Source organism: Papilio machaon, chromosome 28 (genome assembly GCF_912999745.1).
Source record: "Papilio machaon chromosome 28, ilPapMach1.1, whole genome shotgun sequence".
Taxonomy (NCBI): domain Eukaryota; kingdom Metazoa; phylum Arthropoda; class Insecta; order Lepidoptera; family Papilionidae; genus Papilio; species Papilio machaon.
The window spans coordinates 3,147,977-3,175,441 of NC_060013.1; the positions used below are offsets into that span (position 1 = coordinate 3,147,977).

A 27,465-nucleotide genomic window follows, 5' to 3' on the forward strand; every position below is an offset into this window, starting at 1 on the left:
CAGATGTAGAACATAGTCTGAAAGAACACACAGGCTACTAATTAAGTTTTTTTTTAATTTCACGCCTACGGAATCGCGATCGACAGCTAGTATATAAATAAATAAATATAAATTGATAAGTTGATAATTACTGATCAAGGTGATTTGACTTATTTTTAGTGAAACGGCATTAAGAAAAAAAAAAGAAAAATTTAAAATATAGAAAAAAGAACATATTCTTAATGTCACTGTATTTTTAGTTGTCTTTTCTATTCGGAGGCCTAATTTTAGTCCTGAAAAGGATGGGAAAGGGAAGTGGATTTGGCGGAAGAGGGGACGCATAGGAAGAAGAAATATCCTCTTTCTGAGCGTCCCCTTCTCTGTTAACTAAAGGTAGGCAACGCATCTGCATTTGCGGATATCTAAGGGCAACGGTCGCCTCGCTATTTCAGCGAATTCAGGTGGCCGTTTGCTATTTTGCCATCTTTAGCCAAAAAAAAAATCATGTTTCTTAATATACACTTCTACAAAAAGTTAATTTTATTTTAAATGTGTTTATCATATACATTATATTAATAAGGTTTAAGCCTCAATTATCGTATAATATAAGGAGATTCCACCTACTTCAAATTTAATAATAACAAGCTATCTCTTGAGTTAAGCATTTTTCCTATTGGACCAAATAAATTCTTGAAAAAAAAAAAAAGATTCTATGAATTAAATCAATCGAAATGGGTAAAAAAAAAAATACCTTAGTAAGTACAATAGCTGTATCAGCTTGTAATTCAGCTGGAAGCTGCATACGTGAGAGATGAGCTTGAAGTAACACGTGAGCTTTAACATGAGGGTCGTTATAACGTACTGTGGCTCCGGGAGCCGCGCCCGCACCAGCTGCAGGTTTGTGCGGCACTCTGAGGGTTAAAATACATACATGTATTTTCATTTTCATACATTTACTTTCTGAATGGAGGATTAAACGATATTTTATACATTTTTCTCAATATAATGTAAAACAATAAATATAAAAAAAAAATTAAAAAAATCTAAATACGTTGGCAGCGGAGCCTTGGGCCCAAGCTACCGGCGGTTAGGCCTCCAGAGACAGAAACCTCCTCACAATACGTGCCGTGCTCAGGAGTACCGCCTTCCTAGAGAGTAGAGTCTCTCTAGGTGGTGATCGAGGCTCTTCGCAATTAGTCCGTTCACGGATAGCACTATCGGTACGATAATTGTTGACTCCATATGCCACATGGCTGTAATCTCGTGCGCGAGATCCAAATATTTAGACATCTTGTCTGTCTCTGCCTTCACGAGATTACTTCAACAATTATCGTACGCAGATCGATCTATTATCACGATATCAGGCTTATTGGCCACAATAGTCCTGTCCGTGATAAGAAGTGTAGAAATTAAACACAAAAGACATACAAGTGGAAACAATTCCGCCTACAATCTGATGAATGTGGCACCGGAGGAGTCATTTTAGTTTTCTTTCTTACAAGGAAAGGACATAGGAATAGTTTATGAGTTGTAGACGTCAGCAACAACAGCATCAATTTCACAAATCTCGTTCAGTGAAATACCACAACCTCACAGAAGACAGACGTCAAGTGGAAGTAATTCCAAGTACAGTCTGATGAGTGTGGTGCCAGAGGACTAAATTTAGCCCTCTTTCCTTTCCCACTCTTTTCTTATAAGGAAAGGATGGGAAGGAGATGTGGATTTGATGGAGGAGATGCATAGGAAGGTTATATATTCTCTTTTTGTGCGTCTTCTTCATCGATTGAGGGTAGGCAACGCATCTGCAATTGCGAATGTCTATGGGCAGCGGTCGCTTCGCCATTTCAGCGAATTCGCCACTTACTCGTTTGCCACCATTATTGTGCGTCTCCTCCTCCGTCTATTAAATTTCAAATGTCTATGGGCAGTAGTCGCTTCGCCATTTCGGCGAATTCATGTCGCCACTTACTCGTTTGCCACCAATTATTGTGCGTCTCCCCGTCTATTAAATTTCAAATGTCTATGGGCAGTAGTCGCTTCGCCATTTCGGCGAATTCATGTCGCCACTTGCTCGTTTGCCACCAATTATTGTGCGTCTCCTCCTCCGTCTATTAAATTTCAAATGTCTATGGGCAGCGGTCACTTCGAAAATTCGCTGATATAAAAATATAATTGAGTGACATAAGTTGGTCAGTTTACAATATAACAGTACTAACTTGGCAGCCAATGTCTTGATGATGTTCTCCTCTCGATGCCGGATGCAGAGGTCCGAGTACTCCGCGGCCGAGGATATGATCTCCAGAAGTCCTCGTATCTTTGTCTTACTTGTGAGTGACAAACTGAACAGTTCTGTGGACAGATTTTGTAATTTTTTAAAAACAACAAAGTTATTTACGAACACTTCATTATTCGAAACGTATTATGTACTTTTTTTTTTTTTACTACTTTCTGCCCGTGACTTCGTCTGTGCGGAATTTAAAACATAACAATTAGTCTATGTGTTCTTCCAGATTATATTCTACATCCGTGACAAATTTCATCAAGATTCGTTGAGCCGTTTTAGAGATCTAACATCCATCCATACATCTAAACTTTCGCATTTATAATATAAGTAAGATTAGTTTTTTTGAGCTTTATATAAATTCCTTAAAGTTACTTAAAATTATATTCACATTTTATACAATTATTATAAACCCGCGACTCCAGCCGCGCGGAATAAAAAATAGAAAAAGGGGTAAAAATTATCCTATGTTAGTCTCCTAGTTCTAAGCTACCTCCCCATCAATTTTCAGTCAAATCGATTCAGCCGTTCTTGAGTTATAAATAGTGTAACTAACACTGACTTTCTTTTATATATATATAAATAATAAATTGGCAAGGCCCACTTTGGGTCACTGCGTCACCCTAGTTAGTTAGTTAAATAATAAATTATAATCTTGAACCCTGACGAATAAAAGCCTCCTCCAACATTGTCCAGTGTTCCCTATCATTTGACATTTCACAAATATATTAAACTTTTGAAATTTAATTTATAATCCCTGCCACGTAAATTTTAAAGTCTTTACGCAAAAACGGTTGACAATTTGACGGCATTTTAAAACTGTAGATCGACTGCACACTGCCATAATTCATAATTTATCAGTGGCATACTAACATGTCAATAGTGGTACAATAAAATGTGTTTAAAATCAGTCGATATAAGTATTTTCATAATAAGACCGACTTTAAACTGTCATAAATCACAATTTGTCATTGATATTCTGACTTATATATAGTTGTACAATTCAATGCCTTTAAAATCAATCGATATACAAAATTTTCAAAATTAGACCGTCTTTACACTACCATAATTCACAAACTGCCATGGACATACTGTCTTGTCTGTCCTATATTGGTACAATCCAATATCTATAAAATCAATCTATTTTACAATTTGTCGGAATTAGACCGACTTTACACTGCCATAAATCACAATTTATCAGTGACATATCTATAGCTCAAAATAGTATTACAATTTAATATCTATAAAATCAATCCTTTTAAAAAAAATCAAAATTAGACCGACTTGAAACTGCCATAATTAACAATGAACCAATAACATACCTATAGTAGTATAATTGATGTAGTAGTAAGACGCGATCATGCCGAGGTTTAGCGGACGGACGTCCATCTCATCTTCAATAGCAATGCATTTAGATTGCTCCAGTTCTGATAGAGTTGTTTCTACCAACTCAGATAGATGATCAGAAAGATGTCTGTAAAAAAAAAAAAACAAATTAATATCTACTAGAAACATCATCATCATCATCATCATCAACCAGTCCATATCCATAACAATACGAACATAGGATAGTTAGTAATAAGTTTTTTTTTTTTTTATAATTAATGTAATCCTTCGGTTGTGACAAACATAATTAGCTTTTAAATAAAGCAACTTTTTTATATTCATAGTTAATAATTTGAAAATTGTTATATATTTTTTGTCATCATTCTATCTAAAATCTAAACAATTTAAAAAATAGTATGAAATTAGAATCGTCTTTCATTGATGAAAGACTAAAAAATAAGTAATTGACATAATATAATTAAAAAAAAATTATGAATTGCAATAGTTCCTGTTAAAGTCCAAAATTTATCCAAAATCTGTGATCGTATTGTCTTCTAATTTTAGTAAAAAAAAACTTATAGATATGATTATTTTTGTTACCTATGTGTGACTCCTTGCAAGTTATAGTAATTAGGATTCTGTGTCAATCGCCTGTAGAGGAAGGTCCAGGTGAGATAGTCAACGGCGTCCTGCTTGTTCTCTATGGTCTTTGTCACTATCTCAGCGTTCATGTGATCGTGTAGTCTATGGTCTAAGTGACTCTGTGGAAAGTATTTTTATAGGAATATAATTATGATTCAAATAAAAATGCAGTAATTGAAAGAATATTGAGGTCAAAAAATCGTTATAGTTGAATATAAGATTATAAATGAAAAATATATTAGTTTGTTTCATCAAATTATATTATAAACTAAAGATTGCCCGTGTCTTTGTTTGCGTGGAATTAAAAAAAATATCCCATAATATTCCCGCTTACATCAGCTATATTCCCGTAAAAGTACCATTAAAATCGGTCCAACCGTTCTGTAGATTACCAGTAACAAACACGGCCTTGCATACAACAAAAGACATACAGATAATAATGTAGGTCTATGGTTTCTGAATTAAAAATAATGTTAGATGGATAAGATTGAGATGCATGAACGATTGGTTAAAACGAGATGGATGTATGAGAACGAAAGGGAGCGACTCACTCTGAGGGAAGTAAGAAAAAGATGAAGATGTGGACGGCAAGTGTTTATCTATATATATAAAAGAAAGTTGTGCTAGTTGCACTATTTATAACTCAAGAACGACTGAATCGATTTGACTGAAAATTGGTGGGCAGGTAGCTTAGAACCAGGAAACGGACATAGGATAATTTTTACCCCGTTTTCAATTTTTTTCCGCGCGGATGGAGTCGCGGGTAAAAGCTAGTAGTTAATAAATTAGTAAGTGAAGAAGAAATCTTTCATTTCTGCCCTCCATTAAGAGCACATTAAAAAGGTAGTGGAAATATGACATTATTTTTTCAATGACTAGACCGACTACACAATGCCCAAATTCCAAATCTATCAGTAACATAAAGAAATACTGACCTCTAGCGGTAAACAATCATTTAATAACTTAGTGAAGAATGTCTTGTGATGTGCAGCACACATTAACACTGCAACAGCTCTGTCATCTTCCAGAGGTCGACACGCGCGTCCCAACATCTGTAGCACTGTTGTTATCGGATATTGCTCGTAGGAATGCAATTTGCCATTGTATCTGTTAAAGACAACAAACAAAAAAAAACTAGATTTAAAAAAATACATATACCACTTTGACATGCAACACCTGTCATTGTAGTTTTATATAATACTAATATTATAAATGCGAATGTTTATATGGATGGATGGATGTATGGATGTATGGATGGGTGGATGAATGGATGAATGGATAGATGGATGGATGGACGGTTGGATGGATGGATAGATGGATGGACGGACGGATGGATGGAAGGATGGAAGGATGGATGGATGGATGGACGATCGGACGGACAGACGGACGGATCTTCGATACGGCTCTATGGATCTTGATGAAATTTATCACAGATGTAGAACATAGTCTGGAATAACACATATTTTACTTATCAAGTTATTTTTTTTAATTCCGCACGGACAGTTTCGCTGGCGTCAGCTAGTTCTAAATAATTTTTCGTTACAAATGAACAATTAAATACAAATCAGTAGATATTAATAGTAATTTCAATTAAATTACATGTCTGAGTGAGAAATAATCACTGAAACACTAGCAAAATAAAGAAAACAAATATAAATCAAGATAAATAATTGAGTTCGACAGTTCATTGTTAACCCTTTGACAACTTACACATGTGTATCAGCTACGATCACAGTATGCACATGGGCCGCAAAAGCCCAGGCCAGCTCCGCAGCTACTACACACAGCTGAGCAGCTCCAGATTCCAGCAGCTGCTGCACTAGACGTCTATCGGAAGGTTCTACACCCTCATGTAAGTATGCTACTCCAGCTGACAGCGTTTCTTTTAGCATCTGGTGATAAAAAAAAATATTATTGAGCAGCTGTAGGTCAGGGGTTAAGCAGTTGACTTGTAATCTGCAAGATACTGGGTTTGAATCCCGATTTACATATGTAAATTCTTACAGTGAAGGAAAATATCTTGATGGTGTACATATTTGAGAAGAAATTCAATGATATGTGTGAAGTCAACTCGCACTTGACTATAGTTGACTAAGACCTAGTCACATCTAACTTAATTGACACACACAGAGAATGATCATAAAAAAATGGGAATTAGTATTATGTTTTTTTTAGATATAAAACTGAAATAACAGTAAAAAAAAAGTAATAAACAAGATGTAGAACTTTTTTTTATATTACAAGCTGGAAAACGAACAACTGGCGACATGAATTCGCCGAAATGGCGAAGCGACCGCTGCCCATAGACATTCGCAATTGTAGATGCGTTGCCTACTCTCAATCGACGAAGGAGGCACAAAACGAGAATATTTAACCTTCCTATGTATCTCCTCCTTCAAATCCACATCTCCTTCCCATCCTTTCCTAATAAGAAAAAGGTGGGAAGGGAAAGATGACTAAAATTAGGTCTCCTTGTTAACAATCTTTTCAACTATTATAAACTTCGAACTCTAAATTAAAATCAGTGAGTCAGTGACAAAGAATGTGTATGTATCTTACTAATATTATAAATGCGAATATTTGGATGGATGGATGTTAGAAGGTATCATTAGAACTGCTTAGGATCTTGATGAAATTTGTCACAGATGTAGAACATAGTCTGGAAGAACACATAGGCTACTTATTAAGTTTTATTTTTAATTCCACACAAACAGACTCGCAGATGACAGCTAGTTATGTATATAAAGCTAGAGTTATTACCAAAAAGGTTTATTGTGTTTGTGACAAAAAAAAGAAAAATGCCATAAAAAGTGTTATTGACAAAAGATTTAACTTATTACAGTCGAACCTTGATAAATAAGAAACCACCAGAAGCGAGAAACTCCAGTTAGAGAGAAATATATTGCTTTAACAACTCTCACCTTATCTTTGACTCTATCGAGGAATGGCTTCACCAGATCCTGTCTGGCTCTCAGGAACCTGCCAGTTCTTCCAGCAGCTGCTGCCAGCGCCAACAGATCAGCAGCTAGTAGTCTTGCATGTCGTCTTGAAGGTACAAATACTGCACATGGTCGTGTTCCCGCGAAACGACAAATGGCGTTGTATATCGGTTTCGTCATTGCTGCGAGACGAGACGCGGCGTGAGATATGTTGAAACCCTGTTGTTAATTAAAAATTAGTACAATCTATATATCTACTAGCTTTTACCCGCGACTCCGTCCGCGCGGAGTAAAAAATAGAAAATGGGGTAAAAATTATCCTATGTCCGTTTCCTGGTTCTAAGCTACCTGCCCACCAATTTTCAGTCAAATCGATTCAGCCGTTTTTTAGTTATAAATAGTGTAACTAACACGACTTTCTTTTATATATATAGATATAGATATATATAAAAGAAAGTGGTGTTAGTTACACTATTTAAAACTCAAGATCAGTCAAACTGGTTTAGATGAAAATTGATGAGGAGGTAGCTTAGAACTAGGAGACGGACATAGGGACTTTTTTTATCTTGTGTGCATTTTTTTTTATTCCGCGCGGACGGAGTCGCGGGTAAAAGTTAGTTCTTTGATAAAAAAAAGTGCATTATTATGCATATGAGCGTCAATGGCTCAGAAGTCAAACAGTTGACTTGTAATCTGCAGGTCCTGAGTTCCAATCTCGCCATTTACCAATGTATTTTTTTAATTTACATATATATCTATCCAACGTTCTTACAGTGAAGGAAAACATCAGTGATGCTGCACATATCTGAGAAGAAATTCAATGACATGTGTGAAGTCAACCCACACTGGGCTATACTCCGGGCTGGGTAGACTCCGAGCACCAAGTGAAGATGTATGAATAATAAACCAATATAAATAGAGCTATGACCTGTATATGCAGCTCTAGAGGTAGAGGTCTCACGCTCGGATGGAAATTGAAGGATGCATTAGAGTTGCAGCCGAGCCATTGCGACACATCACGAGCGTCTGCAAGCGGCAGAGATAACGCCACTATACGGATCGGACGACCTGGAATAGATTTAAAATCTTGGCTTAATTTTAGACAAAAAATAAAAAAAATGGTGTGTACATTTTATATTCTCTCTTTAATCGAATTAAATAATAAAAAAAGATCGATGGTATAACTTTTATTTTTGTCGATGACGATTGTCACTAATATTCGTAACAGTCAAAGCCAAAAATGACGAAAACCAAATTGGCACAAAATACCACGATCCATAGCCTGTCCATGTATAGAAGTAGGGGTATGTTCCGATATATACTGCGAGCACTGCACAGTGCTATCACTGTAGAAAAATTCGTTCTGTTATGGACTGCCAGTATACTGCCGCAGTACCCTAGGGAAATATATGACGTTATAAATCGCCGCCATATTCTACAGTGAGCACTGGCGTTTTCGAGGTAAGGTACTCGCAGTACTTTGATCACGTGATCAGTCAAAACCACCCGAGTGCCTGACATCTTATAAACAAAGCTACAGTTTAATCAGAAAATGTTAAAGTTCTGTAATTAGTTTGGATTAATAAATAAAACAATGGAAGAATTGCAAAAATTAACCTTATTACACTGTGTTGATAATGAAAAACATATTCTTTTTTATGAAGAAGTACTTATTTTTATTACATTATAAATTCAATTTATAGTTAATATTAATCAAAATATTTTTAATTTGACAGTACTCCAAAACAGTTTTTTTAATGTACTAGAAAACTTGAATACACTCATTTGAATGTCGCGTCAAAAAATGCGGCTGACAGTATACGAGATTGCGTTCCGTTTTAAATCGTAACCAGTATAACTGGCTATAAAGGAACGGCTTCACAGTATACTGAATTGACGTCACACTCTACAGTGGTCGCAGTGCATATCGGAACATACCCCTAATACATTGAGTTTAATTTTTTTTTTAAAAAGAGACAGAGGCAAAGGTCTGTGAATCGTAGAGCCAATAATTAAACTTTTAAAGGGTGATAGAGGTAAAGGAAGTTGAGTCATAGTGAAAATATTTTTTTAGGATGAGTGAGACAAAGGCAAGTAGCTAAAAATTATTGCAAAAAAAAATGTTTTTTTTTTATATGTCAAAATCTAGTAAGATTCGACACAGGCGAAACATCTACAGCTTCATTAATCTTTAAAATTTAAATTTTAAAAAGCCTTATCTTGTACTGACCTATCTGTGAGCTGATGTACCGCATCCTGGAGCAGACCACCTCAAGCACGGGTCCCTCCTCACCGCCCAGCAGCTGCAACGCATCCACTATCACCAGGGATACGTTCTGAACACTCTTGCGCACCTTCCATCTACATAAGGAACATAAATTAAATTAACTAGAAAAAAAAACATTTCTAAGAATAAACAATTTGTTTATTTATTAACAAAATTGATTCGTCAGTTCATCATCAGCTCACTATACATCCCCATTGAGGAGCTCTGAGTCTACCCTAAGTTAGATGTGACTAGGTCATAGTCAACTATAGCCAAGTACGGGTTGACTTCACATATATCTTTGAATTTCTTCACAGATGTTTGCGGCATTACTGATGTTTTCCTTCACAGTAAGAATGTCAAATAAATGTACATATGTAAATCGAAAAACACATTGGTACATGACGGGATTCGAACCCAGGACCTGCAGATTGCAAGTCAAGTGCTTAACCTCTGAGCCACCAAATCTCACCGACTTCGGTAACCAACCTTCTAGACAATACGTCCCACTTCTCCGCTGTGGTGATGATGATCTGACCCTTGTTCAGCAGTTTGTGGTCAGTCGCCGTCTCACCAGTAAGTTGTACCACCTGAAAAGGCGAGAGTTTTCTATTACCTTACTTAATATTATAAACTAGCTTTTACCCGCGACTCCGTCCGCGCGGAATATAAAATAGAAAACGGGGTAAAAATTTTCCTATGTCCATTTCCTGGTTCTAAGCTACCTGCCCTCCAATTTTCAGTCAAATCGATTCAGCCGTTCTTGAGTTATAAATAGTGTAACTAACACGACTTTCTTTTATATATATATAGATTTGAATGTTTGGATGGATGTTTGTTTGAAGATGTCCGGAACAACTCAACAGATCTTGATGAAATTTAGCACAGATGTAGAACATAGTCTGAAATAACACATAGACTACTTATTTAGTATCTTTTTTTAATTACACGCTAACAAAATCGCGGACATGAGCTAGTATAAAATAGCTTTTTTATATTGTTTCAATGATATCCTATATTGCGAAACAGGATAAGCGAGAATCAAAGCAACTGCGATATTTATCTCGTTTATAGAGGTTTCTTACTAACTGGAGTTTCTCGCTCATAAACGGTCTCTGTCAGGACAATATGTCTCTCGCTTATAGAGGTTAGACTATATTATCACCATACCATAAAAGAACTATGATAAAAAAACTGAATTTTTTACACTCCATTTGTATTAAAAAAGTTGTATTAAAACATATAAATAGGCTACCATTTAAAACCAGATAGAGGCATAAATGTTTTCAAATATCTCAACCGCTCTTTAGTTCACCCTTGTCTCTGCACAGAAAATGGGGTATTAAGCAACTCACCGATCACTTTGAGCCGCCAAGATATTTGAAAAGGGTTATAAAGAATTTTTTTAAATTAAACTTTACCAAAATAGCACATACATCTCCTTAACCTTAACCCACTTACGTAAGGTCAGTGCACCAGGTTTCCGTCCTCCAAATCAAGTCTTCCATCATCTCCACTGTCACCTCCTTCTTGATAATGTCACCTTTCACACAATCCATCTCTTCCTATGTCTACCTCTACCTGTGTACCTCCACACTCATACTTAACATTCTCTTTGTCACATGTGATTCTTCCCTCCTCATAACATGTTCGTACCACGATAACATTATACCAAAATATTAAACTTACCTTTAAATTAAACTTAGTACCAAACTTGTGATACCAATCAGCGAACACTATATCAGCTAGAGCGTCTTTAGGCAGAAGATAAACCGCACGCCCGCCCGCGTTACTCGACAACAGTCGTAGTAGTGCAAGTTCTGCTATCACTGATTTGCCCGACCCAGAGGGTGCGCCCACAAACACGTTGTCATCTGAATTGTACACCGCATTGAACACCTGTTGACAAAAGAGTTTTCAAATTTACCACCTAAATTCGCCGTAATAGCGAAACGACTACCCATAGACATCGGACTGAAGAGATGCACAGTAAAAGGATATCTCCCCTTCATATGCGTTCCCTCCTCCGTATAAAAAATGGTGGGAAGGTAAAGAGAACTACAATTGGTACTCTAACAAACTCATCAGATTATAGTTGAAATAAGTTCTCACTTGAGACGTGCTCTGTGAAGTCGTGGTATTGCAAGATGTTGCTGGCGTCTTTTGGTTGCTTAAGATGGGCTGCCAAAAGACGCAAACGTCATTTGGCTAACAAAATCGAATGAAACGGCCATTTGAATTCGCCAAAATAGCGAATCGACCGCTGTCTATAGATATACGCAATTACAGAAGCGTTGCCTCCTTTTAATCAACGGAGAAAGGGGACGTACAGAAAGAGGATATGTATATTCTCTTCCTAAGCCTCTCCTTGATTTTTAAATCCACTTCCCTTCCTTTCCTAATAAGGGAAAGATCTAAAATGAGTCCTCCGGCATCAAACTCATCAGACTGTACATGGTATTGCTTCCACTTGACATCTGTCTTACTGACCTGAGTCTGCACAGGATTGAATTGCGGGAATATATCACTGTATAAAGCTTCATAGTTATTATTTCTCAGCGCTGTGACAGGCAATGGCTGTAAGTCCAGCAGCTCCGTGGGAGGTAGATTCTTCTCAGGTAAGATGAGATGACGGAATGAGACCGGCAACTGTGTCTCAGCTCCTATCCAACTGGAAGGTAATAAAAAAGGATTCGTTAACTGTCGTATTTAGAATTGTTAGATTTGAAGGTTACGTTTAGTATAAACTATTTAAAAAAAAATTAAAAAAAATCTTAAATAGACTATGTATTCTTACAGACTATGTTCTAAATCTGTGCTAAATTTCATCAAGATCTGTTGAGCTGTTACGAAGATATTTAGAAACAAACATCCATCCATCCAAACATTCGCATTTATAATATTAGTAAGAGAAATTAATGATGACTATCCCATATAGAATGGAATAAAGATTAGACTAGAAGGTTATTTTTTCATCAATTTGGAATAACACTATATTGCAATTGGAAATAAATAAACTCACACTGGAACCCAAACAATACATTCCAGTATGGATTTATATATTTCATACTAGCTTTTACCCCCAACTCCGTCCGCGCATAAAAAAAATGCACACAAGATAAAAAAGTTCCTATGTCCGTCTCCTAGTTCTAAGCTACCTCCCCATCAATTTTCAGATAAACCAGTTCGACCGATCTTGAGTTATAAATAGTGTAACTAACACGACTTTCTTTTATATATATAGATTACAATAGTGAGTTTCTTTTTAATTATTTTTTTTAATATCCTTCATCACTTTTTTTATTCTAATTTCACACAACATGTTGCGATCAATGTAAACTCTCACCGGTCAGATACAACGCGCAGGAAGTATTGCGGAGGCAGCGGCTCGAATACAGGTACAAACAGTTTCACATGTTGCTCATCGCGGCAGTACTTGTGCTTCAGCAGGAAGTATTCGTGGTGCAGCACCACTTCGGAATCCACGTCTTCCACCAACACCCAGAAAGCCTCCGATTGACCATGAATCTGGAAATAGGTATAGTATTTTTCAAATATCTTATCGGCTCTGAACATCGCATGTGTCGCAACTTCGAGCCGATAAGATATTGAAATTTTTATTTATCTTTATATATAAATATTTATGTTTGGTTATCCACCGCTGCAACTGGCGTGCGGATAGTCGTGAGGGTTTTCGCGGAAGATCAGCGCTGAGTGTTCCAGAGAGGAGCACCCAGCATACAAAGCTGAGTGAGGACCCTATCCGGTCAGCATTGCAACGTTAATTATAAATGTTTCTTTATGCTAGTGTAATTTTAATTTTATTCTGTTTTATGTATTTATAATTATTTTGTAATATGTTAGTTTTTTATTGCGTTGTAATGGTGGGAAGGATTAAATGTTATTTTATTTTTTTATTTTATTTATTTTTATTTTTATTTGAAAAGACTTATACATGTCGCAGTCATATTGTATAATCCGCCGTATTACACATTACGGTTAGCTGTTATTAAAATCAGGGCCGTTTTAAAATGCGTCGGTACAACGACTAATTCGTAAAATAAGCAACATTTCGGTCAAAGTTTATAATAATCAGGCACTTTGTGACTTGGCATAGAAAATACTAAAGTACAATTTAATGAAATAATCATTTAGGGAGATCTTAGACAGTCGTATTAACATTTATTACATTATGGCTAGTCTAATATTGAATGTCGCGTGGGGTCGAATACATTCCTGCGGATTTTTTATTCAGCCACATTAAATCCGGTTACTCGTTGAACCGCCGCATTAACAACGGCCCTGTTTTTGATAACAGCTAGCCGTAATGTAATACGGCGGATTATACAACAATAGTTGGAAATTTAAAAAAAAAAAAACGAGATATATAAGTGAAATATATACAGTTATAAAACATTAGCTGTGGTCGGAGCACGAATATTTGTAACAATCGCCAATTAGGTCAAAATTAATGAGATTTTTAGTGTACTCTACGCCCGATAGGGGGCGCTGCACAAATTTTTGTCTTTTGGCTAGGGTTGCCAGGTCGCCGAATCTACTAGCCGGACAGACCAGCTAGTTTGACCGGACATTTGTGTAGAAAGGTCGGACACTCTATATTATTTAGGATTTTATCTCAGCACTAAGGTACACTCTCGTTTGGGAAATGTAAAAAGCCTAACAAAAGTCGGAATACCGTTTATTTTGGCCGGACACGCAATCAAAAAGCCTACCTATGTCCGACTTTATCGGGACATAGGTAGGCTTTGTCAGAAATATTGGTACCAATCAAATTGAACCCGACATACGTTAGTTAATGTCTTTCTCTCTTTTACTCCAAACGAACCTTACATCTTTTATCTCTGTCATGTAACGAAATTTAACGCATGGTACTTTATATACAACATTATTTGACTATTTTTAATTTCTCCATACCTTCTCGTCCCACTGGAAGTCTGGTGTGATGGTCAGCTCCACCCTGAGGGTTGATCTGGTGATTGGCTGTATGTGAGTCGCCAGCTCCAGTCTGGGGAACTGGTGCACATATTTGTGTATCATCTTGCCCAGTTTGGGAGCTCTGACTAGTTCACCGATCTCGTTAGGTCCCAGTTCGTATAACTTCTCCCATGGGAAGTTTTTCTTTTCTAATTTCTTTATTACCTGTGGTGAAAATGTTTTTAAATTTATATTATCTTACTAATATTATAAATGTGAATGTTTGGATGGGAAGTTTTTTACAAGTTATCTTCGGAACGGCTGAACAGATCCTGATGAAATTTGGCACAGATATAGAACATAGTCTGGTAGAACACATAAGCTACTTATTAAGTTTTTTATTTAATTATTTCTCGCAGACGGAGTCGCGGGCGACAGCTAATTTTAAATATATGTAATAATTATTTTACAATTTAACAATTATTATTTGATTTAAAAACCGATGAAAATCTATGATTTTTCACAATTATCTTAGTAAACAAACAAAGTACAAAATAACCAGAATTTAATTTTCAAATTGATTTCAAACAACCAATGTTGCCTGAATTGGAAATAACAAGAGTTCGGGAGATAATTTGTTTTTAACGCAATAACGAAGTACTGCAGTGTTATTAAATTTATTAGTATGTATTTTTTTAATAATAACAAAAATGTATTATCCAAATAATAAATTACCTCTTCTGGCATTTTTCTGAATTGTCTCAACGGAGACATTGACTGCCACATACGACGATCAACCATTTTACAAAGGGCCAGAGTTTTATCCACTAATTGTGCCCAACCTTGAACAAACAATTACATATTACTAATATTATAAATGAGAATGTATGGATGGATGGAAATTTTTACATGGTATCTCCAAAACAGCCCAACAGACCTTGATGAAATTTGTTACAGATGTAGAACATAGTCTGGAAGAACACATAGGCTGCTTTTTATGTTTTTTTTTTAAATTCCGCGCGGACAGAGTCGCGGGCGACAGCTGCTAATCATTAATAAAGGTATAACTCGTGAATTTTGAATAACATTAAAAATCTGTGGCAGACATATATTGATATGTGAAAGTCTAGCAAGAAAATTTGCGAGAAAGTATTTTTAACATCATGGACTCTATCAGCCCTAAAGTACAGTGACAAATCTCATACAAATTAAGACAAAATATCTCAAATATTCATGTTAGACAATCTGATATACTTATTTGACTATGGATATAGGTAACAAAAAGAAAAAAAACATGCCAAGACAGCTATAGACAAGTATCCCAGTCAAGATAAGTCAAATTAAATTACGTCAGCTCACTAGCGCTATCCAATTAAAGTAAAAAAAGCATCACAAAATCCTTTTCATAATGTCCCCTGTCATGTAATTTCTTTCTTTTATGCTATTTCCTATAGCCATGTAGATTTTACATATTTTGCAATAGAAATAACCGCGACAGCAGCGCCTCTCACCGACAAAGATCCATCACTTTGACAATGAAAGGGTGGCGCTAGTGAGCTGACGTAATTTAGTTTGACTTATGCCCACCAATTATCCTTGTCTATAGCTGTCTTGTCATATTTTTTTCTTTTCTGTTACCTATATCTATAGTATGTATAAATTTAGTTTAACTTATACTCACTAGGAGGCTATAACATCGACAAGCGAAGTCGCTAATCAAAAAGTTAAAAAATATAAAACTTGAGAGGTGTGTTGGGACACCCGGATGGAACGAAGTTCCTTTAGATTAATTAGTGAAGGAACCAATGTTTATTCTATGAATAAAAAACTTAAGTCTTCACAAGAAGTACATTTTATTTCTATGAATTTTGTTATATATTGTCACGTCGTTGCCATGGTTACTACAGCAAAAAAGTGTCGTGACAACTTTTCGTAAGAATTTTTTCCGTCTAGCCCCCTTTCATAACGCGCGATAAGGAACTTCGTTCCAATATAAAAGTGACAATAACTTTTTTCCTATACATTTTGACACATTTTGTAGTAGCATTATATTGTCTAGACTTTACCTCTATGTAGTACAATTTCAAAGATGGCTCTGAGCAATCTACAAGCTGATTGTGTGACATAAACCATGTCCGCCATCAGAGCGAATCCTTCCAACTTCAATTGTGAAATATACGCTTGTAGTAAAACGTTGATTTTAGCTGACGGTTCTTCAATACTTTCTTTTATTGGAATCGGCACCTGTGGAAGTAACAAAGTAAGTACCAATATCATGTATTCGTGGGTTCGAATCCAGAATCCAATTATTCGACTGTGAACCAATTTAATCTTACTTAATATTATAAACTAGCTTTTACCCGCGACTCCGTCCGTGCGGAATAAAAAATAGAAAACGGGGTAAAAATTATCCTATGTCCGTTTCCTGGTTCTAAGCTACCTGCTCACCATTTTCAGTCAAATCGATTCAGCCGTTCTTGAGTTATAAATAGTGTAACTAACACGACTTCCTTTTATATATATAGAAGATGAGAAAGTTTAAATGGATGGATGTTTGTTAGATGGTATCTCTTGAACGTCTTGATGAAATTTTGGACAGATGTAGAATATAGTCGGGAAGAAAACATATGCTACTTATTTGTTTTTTTTTTTTTTAATTCCGCGCGGACGGTGTCGTGAGCGATTGTTATATCATATATGTCATTAGATCAAAACTGAACAAAAACCTTGTCACGGCGAAAAATTTTTTTTAAAGTTGTTAAAAATGGAGAGAAAAATTGCCCTTTATAGATGTCAGCATAATCAAGAGTGACAGAAACACTAAATATACCATAGATATACAAAAAAAAATACTTCATATACAAAATACTCTATGGACTGAAGTCATAGAAACGATATCCTTCAAATTACTCAAAAAAAAAATTTAATTTTAAAAGTAAGTAATCATTTCACTAATTATAAATGCAAAAGTTTAGATGGATGGATGGATAGATTGAAGTATAGATGGATGGATTTTTGTTAGAAGATATCTCCGGAACAGCTCAACATATCTTGAAGAAATTTGACACCAATTTAGAACAACACATTAGCTACTTTTTAAGTTTTTTCAGTCAGAGTCGCAGGCTACATCTAGTCTAATACATATAACCAACTTACCCTTTCCATCAACTTATGTAATTCCAATTTCTCCTCATCTCTTACAGCGATATGTTTGAATTCAGCTGACAATGAGAAGACTCGGAACAACTCTATCTCTCCCAATGTCGGTTTCAACAACTGATTGTAAGATTGCATCGTTTCATATGTACAGTAATAATGTGATGCAATACGACCGAGCTCTGTAGGTTGAAAATGTCCCGATTTACGTTCATATTTTATCAATCCGGCCCTGGAATTAAAAAAATATATAAATACACATTAATAGATGAATTCAAGGCCTTTATTTGTAGAAATCAACTCATACTACACCGGATTCCAATCAAAACCAAATCAAATTAAAATTTGTCTATGTTGGAACAGTGGAAGATCCCGCAACAACAATATTTGTTGGGTGCACGAATTGGCCTCGCTCAGTGAAATACCACAAACATACATAAGACAGGCGTCAAGTGGAAGTAATTCCAAGTACAGTCTGATGAGCGTGGTACCGGAGGCCTAATTTTAGTCCTCTTTCTCTTCCCATCCTTTTCTTTATAGGAAAGGATGGGAAGGGGAAGTAGATTTGTCGGAAGAGGGGGCGCATAGGAAGGAGAAATATCCTCTTTCTGTGCGTCCTCTTCTCCGTTGATTAAAGGTAGGCAATGCATCTGCATTTGCAGATGTCTATGGGCAACGGTCGCCTCGCTATTTCGGCGAATCCAGGTGGCCGTTTGCTCGTTTGCCACCTTATGATATAAAAAAAAATTACACCAAAACACATTAATTCCTAATTATTTTCCAGTAAAATACTTTTTCTTATATAATAATGTAACATTATCTACTCTAATTTTACAAAATAACTTTAGGTCACAATTTTCACAAAGTAATTAAATAAAAAAAAAAACATCTTTTGCACTTAGATGTTTTGTGTATTATGTTAATTATTTTCTCTCCCTTTTTTTATAAATTAAACGTTGGTTTCTGACACCACTGAACATCACACTGAAATCTCTATATATATATATTTTTTATAGGAGAAGGAGGCAAACGAGCAACGGACCTTCTAAAGTTATTTGATCCGTTGCCGGCCTTTAAGGAAGGTATACGCTTTTTTCTTGAAGGTCCCTAACTCGTAACTGTTTGGAAATACCGCTGAGGACAAAGTATTCCACAACACGTACATGCGTGGTATAAAGTTTCGTGAAAACCTCGTCATTGTGGAATGACATCCATCGAGATAAAACATATAGTATAACAATTAGTTTTAAATAGAAATTTTAGTCTGAGAAACCCACATTTAAACAATTTAATTATTTTTGACAACCATAGAGATGTTTATGATTTAATACAAATGAGTGCAGTTGAACTTTAATTAGTACTAACTTGTCAAGTAGTGATGCTGCCGTGTGTATCAGATCAGCTCGATGTAACTCCAGTAATGTATCTTCTTGCATCTTATCTGATGATATACCATACAAAGATGGTGCTCGCAACATACGAACATACAGATATGTGTAACCTGTAATACATACTAATATTATAAACTAGATTTTACCCGCGACTCCGTCCGCGTGGAATTAAAAAATAGAAAACGGGGTAAAAATTATCCTATGTCCTTTTCCTGGTTCTAAGCTACCTGCCCACCAATTTTCAGTCAAATCGATTCAGCCGTTCTTGAGTTATAAATAGTGTAACTAAAACGACTTTCTTTTATATATATAGATGTGAATGTTTGGATGGATGTTTGTTTGAAGTTATCTCCGGAACAACTCAATGGATCTTGATGAAATTTGGCATAGTTGTAGAACATAATCTGGAAAAACACATACTTATTAAGTTTTTTTTAATTCAAAGACAAAAGCTAGTACATGTGGAATGTAACCTATTTAATAGTTTATACACGACATATACGTTGTTTATACGCGTCGTATACGCGTTAAACTGACCTAGCCATGTGACGGCGTCGCGAACGCTCTGCACTGATCCGAGCACAATCTCAGCGTTGAGCATGTCCGGCAACTTGCTCACGAACTGCGACTCTATCGGCAGCTGTTGATTGAGTAACGACAGGTAGTACTGCAGCTCAGAATGATTCGTTATCAGGATACCTGCAATGATTAAATTACGTCTAATCTTACTAATATTATAAATGCAAATGTTTAAATGGACTTCGCCATTTCGGCGAATTCATGTGGCCGCTTGCTCGTTTGCCACCTTGTAATATATTTAAAAAAACTGCTCGACCAAGTAGCTGAAATACACAAGAGTGACATAGGGTTTTTTTTTTATTTCAATGTCTGAAGCAAACAAAATAGTAAGAAAGTTTCCTTACCCTCTCCCTTAGTATCGTACTGAGGTCTTCCAGCACGACCCAACATCTGCAGCACATCTAACGCACCCAGTTCACTCCAGCGACCCTTGTCCGGTGAATACACCTGGGTACCCTTCACTATCACAGTGTGTGCTGGTAAATTGACACCCCACGCGAGGGTAGCTGTTGACACCAACACCTGGAAAACGACAGAATACTTTTTGTAGCATTTTTGATGTGAAACATCTACAGGATCACTTGTAAACCGAATCGTTGGCGTGGCGACGCTTGCCGTGGCGACGGGTCGCCACGCTATACTAAGGTATACATGTATACATATTTATATTATTATTATCATGATTATCATCATCATCAACATCATCGTCATTATCATTATTATTATTAGTATTTATTTATTTAATTATAATATTTACTATTTTATGCATATTATTTGTACACACACGATGTTTCACATCTGCCATGACGGCTCACAATTTTTTCATACTACCTTCAAATATCAAGGTCATCGCCATGTCTTCTACACTCTTAACACTGTGCTCGACCATTCTTACAATTTCGAGCAGCCAAGATATTTGATTGACACTATACCTGTATATGTCTATCGGCGAATAAATCTTCAACCAACGTTCTGTCCACTCTGCTCATACCAGCATGATGTATCGCGAAGCCATACGGCAATAATTCCCTTAGCTCTGGATTCTTCACTTGCTCGGCTTCGGTACGCAGCACTTCAACACTCGCTGACCCCTCTCTGAGAACAATGTATTACGCATTAGAGGTCATTATAAACTGGACTTGTGAAAAAATGACCCCGCTCTGAGAAATCGAATATGAATTTTGACACTTCACTGGTCAATTTCTATCCTACTAATATTATAAACTAGCTTTTACCCGCGACTCCGTCCGCGCGGAATAAAAAATAAAAAACGGGGTAAAAATTATCCTATGTCCGTTTCCTGGTTCTAAGCTACCTGCCCACCAATTTTCAGTCAAATCGATTCAGCCGTTCTTGAGTTATAAATAGTGTAACTAACACGACTTTCTTTTATATATATAGATGTGAATGTTTCGATGAATGGATGGATGGATGGATGTTTGTTTGAATGTATCTCCGGAACGACTGAACTGGTCTTGATGAAATTTGTCACAGATGTAGAATATAATCTGAAAGAACACATAGACTACTTATTATGTTTTTTTAAATTCCGTGCGGACAGAGTCGCGGGCAACAGCTAGTAACTAATAATTACAATACAAATTCCCAAATATATCGATTTGTTAATTATTTCACTGTAAGTACAATTTGACGTGTCTTTACTATTTTTCTAGGCAAATTACAAACTGAAGTCATAAACGATTTTAGGGTGACAGATAAATTACATATAAAGTTCTTATGTTATATACATTACCATGATTTTAACTGTCATAACAATTTTTTTTTGTTTTTAAAAAAAAATGTGAGCCGTCATGGGACGCCTGGTAGATGTAAAACATCGTGTGTGTACAAGTAATATGCATAAAATATTAAATAAATAAATGAATGAATGAATGAATGAATGAAGGAAGGAAGGAAGGAATGAAGGAATGAATGAATGAAGGAAGGAAGGAATGAATGAAGGAATGAAGGAATGAATGTATGAATAATAAAAATAAATAGTATAGCTTGGCGACCCGTCGCCACGGCAAGCGTCGCCACGCCAACGATTCGGTTTACAAGTGATCCTATAGATGTTTCACATCAATAAATGAGCGATTGTGGCAACACTGTTGTTATACAGACAAGATTACAATGTAGACTCATAGTGTTGTTGTTATAAAAGACAGACAGACTCACCTCAGAAACTGTCCCAATGTATCTTTCTCTAAGCACATATCTCGAATCGCACGCGCAGTTTTTCCCGTCTCTTTTCGAGAATGCACAAACACCAGGATCTGATAAACAGACAAACTGATATATTAGTGGTCGTTTGTGACAACTTATGGTAGATGTTGACAACTCTTGGTCGTTAGTCGCTGCCTTGGGTCGGTGATGGCGAGTTTTGGTCGTTAATGGCAACTTATAGTCGATGTGTGGGCAACTTTTGGTTGTTAATGGCAACTTATAGTCGATGTGTGGGCAACTTTTGGTTGTTAATGGCAACTTATAGTCGATGTGGGCAACTTTTGGTCGTTAATGGCAACTTAGTCGATGTTGACAACTTTTGGTCATTGATGGCAAGTTTTGGTCGTTGTTGGCAACTTATGGTAGATGTTGACAACTTTTGGTCGTTAGTCGCTACTTTTGGTCGTTGTTGGCAACTTATGGTCGTTAATGACAACTTTTGGTCGTTGTTGGCAAACTTATGGTCGATGTTAGCAAGTAATGACACTCACCTGGTTCCTGCCAGCATGCTCCATTGTCTTTTCGTATACGATATCATTCATAACTTGGAACCTTTTTAGAGCTTTTTTCTCGGTCACTCCAATGTACTGTTGTTCCAGTGCTACTGGCCTGGAATTAAGATAACATGAACCGTTTAATATGACATTAGTCGAAGTGATTTCTTAAAAAATATTTAATATAGCTTTAGAATATTTGTAATACAACTGAATGAACAAATTAATATCCAAACATAATTGAAATTATTTACTGTATGTTTAAAAAGAAAATAGGCAAATCATTTCTTGTCTATGTGTGTTACCTGAAAGAGTTATCGAAATAAAATAGTCCTTTTTCAGGTCGCACGCGCAAGAAGGCCGCGACATCTGTGTAGTTAGGCAGCGTGGCGGACAGACCGACGAGACGTACCTGAAAAAGTTATATTTATTCAACACTGATATCACGTAATCTTTAACTTTAAAGTGACAGGATCTGTCAAGTGCATGCATTTCCTTCTATAAAAAAATAAAAACAAAAAAAAATCCCTATATTGCTTGTTTGTGTATTTACATGATATGCACATTGCACACACATCTGAATGTCATAATTTCACCGCCTAGCGAAAAATGGCAGAATTTATTTAACACAATGGCGTTTCTTTGCCTAGTCCTTTTCTCTATAGTCAAAGGTAGTATACAAATTTTATGTTATATATTGTCAAATATCAATGTTTGGATGTATGAATAAATGGATGGATGTTTGTTAGAAAGTATATACAAAACGACTGCATTGAATTTGCTGAAATTTGGCACAGATGTAGACCATAGTCTGGAAGAAAATATAGGTTACTTAACAAGCCTTTTTTAATTATGCCTAAACAAAGTCAAGGGCAAAAGCTTGTATGTTACATGTGAATGTTTCGGCAGTGTGAACACAAATATACCTCTTCCTGGGTATGCTCCACAGTACGTAAGGTCCGTGCCACCAGCGCCTCCAGTACAGGTCCTCTCTCATCATGCAGTAGATGTACTTCATCTATTATGATCAGACGTACTAGATTGGTGAATGATCTTTCACCACCTGGAAAACAAGATGTCAGTTATTTAAAAAAATACATAAATGTCCCTAACATCGAAGATTAAGTTAACTGATATAAGTGCCTGGAGATATATACCAGTCTTACTAATATTATATAAATGCGAATGTTTAGATGGATGTTTGTTTGAAGATATCTCCGGAACGGTTCAACGGATCTTCATGAAATTTGGCACAGACGTAGTACATAGTCTGGTATATGACATAACCTACTACGTAGTTAGGTTTTTTGACAACTAGTTTTCAAAAAAATATGCACATTGTTTAAGAGCAATTCAGTTTTAGAAGATGTCGCCACCAACGATAACGATACATAGAACTGGCACATATTGGCGCCGTTACTTATTTACGAAAAAATGTTTGAATAGAGTTCTCCACTCTTTCCCTTCCCACCCTTTTCCTATTAGGAAAAGATGGGAAGGGGAAGTGGATTTGGCGAAAGAGGGGATACAAAAGAAGGGGAAATATTCTCTTTCTGTGCGTCCCCTTCTCCGCTTATTAAAGGTAGGCAACGCGTCTGCATTTGCCGATGTCTATGGGCAACGGTCACCGCGCTATTTCGGCGAATTCAGGTGCACGTTTGCTCATTTGCCACTATTTGATATAAAAAAAAAGTGTTGTCTTTTCTTTATTTTCATTATTACTTCGTGTGTATGTTTTTCATCATGTTTTAACTGTAGTTTGTTTTGTATCGTTTTTACGTTTTGTAGTGTATTATTATATATTAAATAGTTGTGTATAAAAAATAAACTATATCTTTTATCAAGGTAAAGTGTCGTGTTTCACTGATGTCAGATGTCTTCGCTCTAATAAAAATCACTAAATAAGTATGGATTTTCACAAATCTATTTACGTGAATATTTTTAAATTGGAACACCTCATACACTTTAAACCAACTTTTAACCACTTTAAATCTTTTCTCCCTTGAGTAAAACTCACCTTTCCTAGTAATAATATCCCACTTCTCTGGAGTGCAGACAATCAGCTGTGTAGCATCAATCTGCTCCCTCGTCAGCTGATGGTCTCCGGTCAATTCTGACACTTTCATATTATACGCTGCAAGACGTTTACTGAAGTTACCCACCTGTGGACAATTTTCTCTTAATTATAAAATACGTCAGAAATTAAATAAAAATGTAGTCTATGTCAACTGAGGATAGTGTACCTTTCGAATAGTGAAAGAATTTTTCAAATCTGTTCAGTAGTTCCGGAACATATTCAATACATACAAACAAATCTTTTCTCTTTATAATATTAGTATTTTGTAAACTGACCTTTACTTTACACTGTAGCAAAATTATTGTTAGTTTCTGAGACTATATTCTACATTTAAAACAAAAGTTATCTCTGTTTTGACAAAGAAAATGACAGGGATGACAATATTATAAACTCTAGACTCCGTCCGCTCGGAATTAAAAAAAAAACTTTAGTCTATGTGTTCTTCCAGACTATGTTCTATATCTGTGCCAAATTTCATCAATATCCGTTGATTCATTCCGGAGATACCTTCAAACAAACATCCATTCATTCATCCAAAAATTCGCATTTATCTATATATATATAAAAGAAAGTCGTGTTAGTTACACTATTTATAACTCAAGAACGGCTGAATCGATTTGACTGAAAATTGGTGGGCAGGTAGCTTAGAACCAGGAAACGGACATAGGATAATTTTTACCCCGTTTTCTATTTTTTATTCCGCGCGGACGGAGTCGCGGGTAAAAGCTAGTTTATAATATTAGGAAGATGTGAATGTTTGTTTGAAGATATCATCGGAACGGCTAGACAGATCTTGATGAAATTTCTCACAGATTTAGAACTTAGTCTGAAAGAACACACAAGTTACTTATTACGTTTTATTTATTTCCGCACGGAAGTCGCGGGCGACAGCTATACGTTTCATACAGAGATTTTAGACTCAGAAACCAACGATTATTATTAAAGTGTACTTACCATTTCTTGCACCAACGACCGCATTGGTGCTACATAAATAATCTTGAAGTCTGCAACACTAACTGTGCCATCATCATTCACGTGTTTGCCAACTTCACGTAACGCGCACAACAACGCAACGTTCGTTTTACCAGCACCAGTCGGAGCACACACTAATAGGTTCTCGTCACTCTCTAACGCAGCTTTTGATATACGACTCTGTAAATAAATTGTTATAATAATTAAGCTATTTTTATAAAAAAAAACCAAAAAAAAATAGTAGCATATGTGTTCTACCAGACTATGTTCTACATTTGTGACAAATTTCATCGAGATCCATGCAGCCGTTTTGCTTTACTTTCAAATGACCGCTTACTCGTTTGTCACCATATTTTATATAATATCTTCTTACTAATATTATAAATGCAAAAGTTTAGATGGATGTTTGTTTGAAGTTATCTCCGGAATGACTCAACGGATCTTGATGAAATTTGTCACAGAAATATAACATAGTCTGAAAGAACGGATGGACGGAGTCGCAGACGACAGCTAGTCAATTATAATCTCACCTGTATTCTATTTAAAGTTTTAAATCCTTCAAACGCAGGTTGCACATACTTCGGCAACTTCTCCACGGCCACTAGAGTCTCATCCTGTTCAAATGGTTTTGGTTTTAACGCTGGTACATGGACTTCTTCGTAACCTGGAAGAAAATGTATGATGGAATTTCGTATCTATATATAATATGACATCGTTGAGGTTTTAAAATACAATTCATTACTTTAAAAAAAAACATGATTGACTGAGTGTACACTAGACTATGACACTCTGGGAAAGGATACCAAATGACACCTCATACGTCAAAATCCGTTCAGTCATTTACCTTACAGAAGGTTACAAAGTAATTTACATACATACAAACTTATATATCGATGGATCCTACAAACAAGAGTCAATGTGCAAATTGACAACTTTACAAGAGGCTCTCAAAGTATACCATATAGGAAAAATGACCGCATGAGCCCTTTTATTTAGCAAAAAAAAACATGTTTACACCTATAAATGTGTATCTGTGTTTAGTGCATGTTAACTAAACTAAGAGGTAAATTCATTCATTCAAAATCATCGCCTATAACACAAAAATGGCGATGAGAAATCGAGACGCGGCGATCGTAGAAGGTCTCCTAAAAATGAGAAACACTATATCCGTCGCCACAGTTTAAATATATAAAAAAAAATATAATATAAGTAATAGTATAAATAATTTAACTAGTAAGTTTAGTATAGTAAATGGTTAATTATAATTAAGTTAAATGATATGTATTTATAAGTAAGCAGGAACAAACAATGTAGCACAGGGCATATTAATTAAAAAAAAATAATAATAATAACATAACTAAAACCTGTGCAGAAAAGAGTACGGACCAAGCGTCTGTAGATGTAAAAAAAAAAAAAAAAAATTGACATTGACTAGACGCCTACAAGCTTTAAAGGTTACCAGTAACCGAAAATTTAAATTCTTCCCAAAGTCATCCGAGATGCAACTCCAAGTAATTCATTAGGAACTTATGAATAGACCCAATCAGGTAATAATGATAAAGCAACAACCCGAGCTGAGACTGCTGAGGGAGCTGTCTGTCTAGTTGTCTAGAATCCGACCACCTCAAGTCCGGTGAAACTGTAAATGCCTTATCAAGACAAATAGTGACTACTCAGTCACAAAAAAATGATGAACTGAATTCTTGACATATACAAACATGAAAATGGCAACATTAAACTGTATAGCTGCCGCTCCCTCAGTTAAAGTGTGTCAAGATGACAGTTCACATATTCCACTACTGTAAGATCCTTGTCAAATTGTATTGTATTACAAGAAAATTGTGACATTTTGATATTGACAAGGTGGCACTACCGAGCTTTCACCTTTTATCTTATTTTTTCAAATATCTTTGTTGGTATCTTACCTTTCCTTTGCTTTCTAAAAGATCCGGGTGGTAATTGACATCGTTTGTTAGCCATGAAGTGTGAGCCAGCTGCAAACACCAGCTCGTCCAGTGCCAACACTTTCCTCGAGCCTGACACTTGACCACCACCTTCTGTAGTCTCTGTTTCCGTCTTCTGACGTTTACGTGGTGCTTCCGATTGCTGCGCCATCTGTTAATAGCAAGAGGAATCATACAAATTATGAGCTTTAAAAGTTATATATACATCAATCTATGAAAAAGTGCAAAGTGCGGTTTC

At 36.0% G+C, this 27,465-nt stretch overlaps 1 protein-coding gene across 1 annotated transcript in view; it reads right to left on the reverse strand.

The window, feature by feature from the left end:
• Positions 1 to 27,465, reverse strand: part of LOC106709639 (putative U5 small nuclear ribonucleoprotein 200 kDa helicase) — a 34,298-nt gene that overhangs the window by 3,103 nt on the left and 3,730 nt on the right. The window contains exons 9-37 of the mRNA XM_045685156.1: positions 27,189 to 27,378; positions 25,794 to 25,927; positions 25,246 to 25,443; positions 24,232 to 24,376; positions 23,141 to 23,277; positions 22,520 to 22,626; positions 22,212 to 22,329; positions 21,673 to 21,770; positions 20,427 to 20,589; positions 19,839 to 20,016; positions 19,453 to 19,614; positions 18,890 to 19,025; positions 17,525 to 17,756; positions 16,435 to 16,612; positions 15,104 to 15,210; positions 14,369 to 14,593; positions 12,780 to 12,961; positions 11,924 to 12,104; positions 11,123 to 11,332; positions 9,923 to 10,023; positions 9,398 to 9,528; positions 8,096 to 8,235; positions 7,150 to 7,386; positions 5,939 to 6,120; positions 5,164 to 5,335; positions 4,187 to 4,347; positions 3,583 to 3,734; positions 2,196 to 2,328; positions 731 to 890 (exon numbers count right to left, since the gene is read on the reverse strand). Coding sequence (XP_045541112.1) covers positions 731 to 890; positions 2,196 to 2,328; positions 3,583 to 3,734; positions 4,187 to 4,347; positions 5,164 to 5,335; positions 5,939 to 6,120; positions 7,150 to 7,386; positions 8,096 to 8,235; positions 9,398 to 9,528; positions 9,923 to 10,023; positions 11,123 to 11,332; positions 11,924 to 12,104; positions 12,780 to 12,961; positions 14,369 to 14,593; positions 15,104 to 15,210; positions 16,435 to 16,612; positions 17,525 to 17,756; positions 18,890 to 19,025; positions 19,453 to 19,614; positions 19,839 to 20,016; positions 20,427 to 20,589; positions 21,673 to 21,770; positions 22,212 to 22,329; positions 22,520 to 22,626; positions 23,141 to 23,277; positions 24,232 to 24,376; positions 25,246 to 25,443; positions 25,794 to 25,927; positions 27,189 to 27,378 — 4,650 coding nt within the window. The remainder of the gene's footprint in view (positions 1 to 730; positions 891 to 2,195; positions 2,329 to 3,582; positions 3,735 to 4,186; positions 4,348 to 5,163; positions 5,336 to 5,938; positions 6,121 to 7,149; positions 7,387 to 8,095; positions 8,236 to 9,397; positions 9,529 to 9,922; positions 10,024 to 11,122; positions 11,333 to 11,923; positions 12,105 to 12,779; positions 12,962 to 14,368; positions 14,594 to 15,103; positions 15,211 to 16,434; positions 16,613 to 17,524; positions 17,757 to 18,889; positions 19,026 to 19,452; positions 19,615 to 19,838; positions 20,017 to 20,426; positions 20,590 to 21,672; positions 21,771 to 22,211; positions 22,330 to 22,519; positions 22,627 to 23,140; positions 23,278 to 24,231; positions 24,377 to 25,245; positions 25,444 to 25,793; positions 25,928 to 27,188; positions 27,379 to 27,465) is intronic.